Genomic DNA, 4,666 nt, shown 5'->3' with positions numbered 1-4,666 from the left:
TAATGACATCCTAACTGGCAACCGACAACAAAACAAAGGTACTTCGCAAACCGCGTGCCAAGAACTCGGCGAAGGATCTGCCGACTCTATGTCGGATGGAACTAAGCAAAACAAGGCATGCTACATGTGGGCCTCACACACGTAGTACGTCTGCCTAGATGGAACTTGGAAAACGTGCATGCCATGTGGCATCGCCATTAATGGCGCATCTCATCTACCCCCTGTGTTTGACGAGTTCTCCTTTTTATGTACTCGGCGGTACTTGCTTTTTTGTTTTGTCGAGTTCCTGATATTAAGAACTCAGCAATGTTAACTATTGCCGACCCGGTCCAGCCGTGTCCTGTTTGCCTTGGGCGGAACACGGCAAACTTACTGGCAGAGTTGTTTTTTGGTTCTTGCTTTTAAAATTGGAAACATTGCCGCGACTGCTAAATTAAGCTGATACTTTTGTGCACCATGCTCCTTAAGACGGCTATTATGGTAGAGTTTCTCTAAGCTGCAGGCGTCCCATCAGAATTAAGAAAACAGACAAGCTCAGTCGTCGGTGTATTCAACTCCAGTAGAAAAAAATGAATCCGTTAGCAAATCATGTTCTATAAAGTGGCAGCTCTCCCAGTGAGTCCTATCACCAGAGTTGAGAAATACAATCTTACGTTAGGTGCACCTTCCAAACCGTTGCTAGCAAACCCTTGCTAGCAAACCCTTGCTACTTAGCTAGAACTCCTTGGTGCTGATCAATGGCGGCGGTGAAATTGGAGGAAGTGAGAAGGGCACAGCGGGCGGTGGGTCTGGCGACCGTGCTGGCAATCGGCACGGCCGTCCCGGCCAACTGCGTGTACCAGGCCACCTACCCGGACTACTATTTCAGAGTCACCAAGAGCGAGCACCTCCCGGACCTCAAGGAGAAGTTCGAGAGGATGTGCGAGAAGTCCACGATCAGGAAGAGGCACATGCACCTCACCGAAGAGATCCTGACAAAGAACCCTAGCATCTGCTCCCACATGGAGCCGTCGCTGGACACGCGCCACGACATTGTCGTCGTGGAGGTGCCCAAACTTCGGAAAGAGGCGGCAGAGAGGGCCATCAAGGAGTGGGGCCAGCCGCAGTCAAAGATCACCCACGTTGTCTTCTGCACCACCTCCGGCGTGGACATGCCAGGTGCCGACTACCAGTTGACGAGGCTGCTCGGCCTCTCGCCGACGGTCAAACGCCTCATGATGTACCAGCAAGGCTGCTTTGGTGGTGCCACGGTGCTCCGCATGGCCAAAGACATCGCCGAGAACAACCGCGGCGCACGTGTGCTGGTGGTCTGCTCGGAGATCACCGCCATGGCATTCCGTGGCCCCTCCAAGTCCCATTTGGATTCGCTGGTTGGACATGCGCTCTTTGGCGATGGCGCGGCCGCTGCCATCATCGGTGCTGACCCCGACGTGCCCTTCGAGAAGCCACTCTTCCAGCTGGTATCAGCGAGCCAGACCATCCTGCCCGACTCCGAGGGTGCCATCAACGGCCACCTTACGGAGGCAGGGCTCACCATCCACCTTCTCAAGGACGTTCCCGGGCTCATCTCCAAGAACATCGAGCAGGCGCTCGAGGACGCATTCAAGCCTCTGGGCATCCACGACTGGAACTCCATCTTCTGGATTGCACACCCTGGCGGGCCGGCGATCCTGGACATGGTTGAGGAGAAAGTTGGCCTTGACAAGGAACGCATGCGCGCGAGCCGAGAGGTCCTGTCGGAGTACGGCAATATGTCCAGCGCATGTGTCCTCTTCGTCCTTGACGTGATGCGTAAGACCTCTTCCCAGGATGGCCAAGCAACCACTGGAGAGGGTAAGGAGTGGGGTGTCCTCTTCGGCTTTGGCCCCGGCCTCACTGTCGAGACACTCGTCCTCTACAGCGTCCCATTGTCAACCATTGCATGATCGATCAGCAAACCAAACTTTATTATTTATTCGCCAACAACATAAAATCACCAGTACTACAAGTGGTTACGAGAGCGACGGTGTGATGGCTGTTCTGAATTTCCTTTATCCCTGGTTTTTCACTTTTTGTTGTGTTTCTGCTGTAAGAATTGATATGCGTTTTTACTCCCAAAACCCTGTTGTATGTGCTCCTGATGTACCTAGTATATTTTAGTAACGTTCAACATTATGTTTCTTATTAGTAATTTTATATAATGTATGGGTTGCATTGTCTAAATCCTCAAACACGTACGGTTCAGCTGTGTGTCTCTTTTCCCTCGCATCCTGATCATTGAGCTTCTTAACCATCTACTTGCTTTTGCAGCGATTACTGCATAATCCATATATTTGGGTTGCAAAAGCCGTCTGCGATAGAATGTTCTTAATTAGACAAACCTGTTATTAAAGCCGTGCACCTGCAGGGGCTAGTGCTTTCGGTTTTTAAATATAGGGACATTAAGGACACTATTTGGATCAGCATAATAGTATTTAATTTCTAATTTTGTATAAATAAAAGGATCGAGTTAAACAGGTCAATCCATTTGTTATTGTACTGTTTGCACGTATACTCTTTTCCAACCATGAATCGAGAGTTCGAGACACAACTGCTTTTCACCCCAGGAACTTTATGTTTATAATAAATGTAACACTGTTCCATATTCACCAAGGTTGCATGTGTATTGGTGGCTATAGTTTTGCAAACGCAAAATTCGGTGGATGTATCATTTGTTATCCTTTTCTCCCATAAATTATGATGATGTTTGGTGTTATGGTTTAGAGACGTTGAGCATGCTCCCGATAACATCTTTACTGTTATCTTTAAGAGCATGTCATTTTTAAGATCAAGTTTACATAACATACTCATGCAAACTATTCTGTAGGGAGTACATGTGAGCATTCATTTTTCCCTGGTAATAAGCAGTGAATCCGTGCACTTTATTCATTCTTTTTGGAAAGATGCGTTATTGAAACCATTTATATTGCATGAAAATATATTGTCATTTATTAGAGTTTCGCACCCTAGCTATGCAGAGGCCGGGTGTGTGGTCATCGTGTTTGTATCTCCTTGCTGCTCCATTTTGCGTGAATAAAATTCATACTTTATCAAAAAAAAAATATTAGAGTTTCTCTTTCGTTAAACTCTATCAGATAGAAGACCTGATTTTTTTGTTAATGATTAAATTTCTAGGAAAAACTTATTGGGGAAAAGTGGGGAATTCTAATTATTTTCCATTGAAAACACACAAGTCCTATCGGTTCATGACATGGATAATCGTGTATGTGTGCATGAGATCTTTCTCACAGATGATAAATGGAAGGCTTAATTTTATGACCTTGTAGCGGTATATTAGAATGGAAATTTGAGCACATGATGATTTTAGTACTATTTGCACTGTTCTGCTGATAAGGGTACAAGTAGATATATGTGTAGTTATCATACGTTGTGCCAATGTATCGGCAAATCCCACACGCTGTTGTCAATGAACCAACTAAATATAGTAACTTGTCATCACCAGCCATATGTGTGCTACATACAAAAAGCAGTAAACTAAGTGACGAATTTGCCCAACCCAAATCTAAAGCTCACGCAACATAATAATCAAACATCCAACTTGTTAGCGTGTATGACATAGATCAAACCTGCTTGAAACAGTTACCATTGCCCGCATTAGAGTAAATGGATCCCGTTCATCGCCATGTACATGTAGACAAAAGAAACTCATAAAGCTGCAATAGGCCAGTTCTCACCATCAGCTCTTGGCATGGGCCTCCTCAGCACTACACATTGTAGGGCAACGGGGTGGTCATCAACGCCTTCACTCACCAAGGAGCACACTGTCTTCTTTCATGGCCAATCTGCAGATTTTCTTGACACTAAAGTACTATTTGTGCCTAATATTTTTCTTGTTCATGGGGATCGCTCATTAGGAGCTGTTGAATTTGGTCTTTGTGTCGGCAAGAGCGTAAGTCTGTTGGCAACATATTTGACAAAATTTCAGGTCATATCATTTTTTAAAATTAATCAACAAAGCTTTTCTTTATCAGGAATGCATGCAGACATTCATTTTCTTTGCCAACAATGAATAGATCCTGGGACCTGATATATTAGCAACGGGTGATATTTAAGTTACGTGAAAAACAAATTTGCACTTTTCTGTTAAACTACAGAAGATAGATCTCAAAATATCTAATTGAGGTAACGTGGAGATTATAGCTTTTTTAATCTACAACACATATATGGGTTTGTGTATCACATGTTTCTGACTGATGACAGACATAAGGCTTATTTTTATTATATTGAGTTAGTAAAATTGGTATGGAAATTTCAGCGTACAATCATTTTTAATATTTATTTCTCCTAATTATGACAAAAATAAATACATATGTGTAGTTATCACACCTTGCATTAAAATTATTTGAAAAATCAATGCCTGCACGCAAATCTACACATATATGCATCAGAAAATAGATGCACATATGAACTACCAAAATCTGTAGCACACATGAATTATATCAAACCTGATTGATATATTTACCTTTGCCAGCATCTGGAGCACTAAAAAAGCAGCGCGCTATAGCGTCTCTAATAGCACACTATAGCGTTGTGAGAAATGTCTTGCTAAATAAATTAGTGTACAATATCTCGTTAATAGCACACTAATTAAATATTTTGAAGACCTTGCTATTTTTTTCATACCACA

General features: G+C 43.6%; 1 protein-coding gene across 1 annotated transcript; it reads left to right on the top strand.

The window, feature by feature from the left end:
• The first annotated feature begins 701 nt into the window (after positions 1-701).
• LOC123104431 (chalcone synthase 2-like) lies at positions 702-1,925 on the top strand. The gene has a single exon (XM_044526276.1). It carries the CDS (start codon positions 738-740, stop codon positions 1,923-1,925), a length of 1,188 nt encoding a protein of 395 aa, XP_044382211.1. The 5' UTR covers positions 702-737.
• The last annotated feature ends 2,741 nt before the right edge of the window (positions 1,926-4,666 follow it).

The sequence above is a fragment of the Triticum aestivum genome, chromosome 1B, assembly GCF_018294505.1.
Source record: "Triticum aestivum cultivar Chinese Spring chromosome 1B, IWGSC CS RefSeq v2.1, whole genome shotgun sequence".
In the NCBI taxonomy this organism is placed as follows: Eukaryota; Viridiplantae; Streptophyta; class Magnoliopsida; order Poales; family Poaceae; genus Triticum; species Triticum aestivum.
This window is presented reverse-complemented; position numbering and strand designations above follow the sequence as displayed.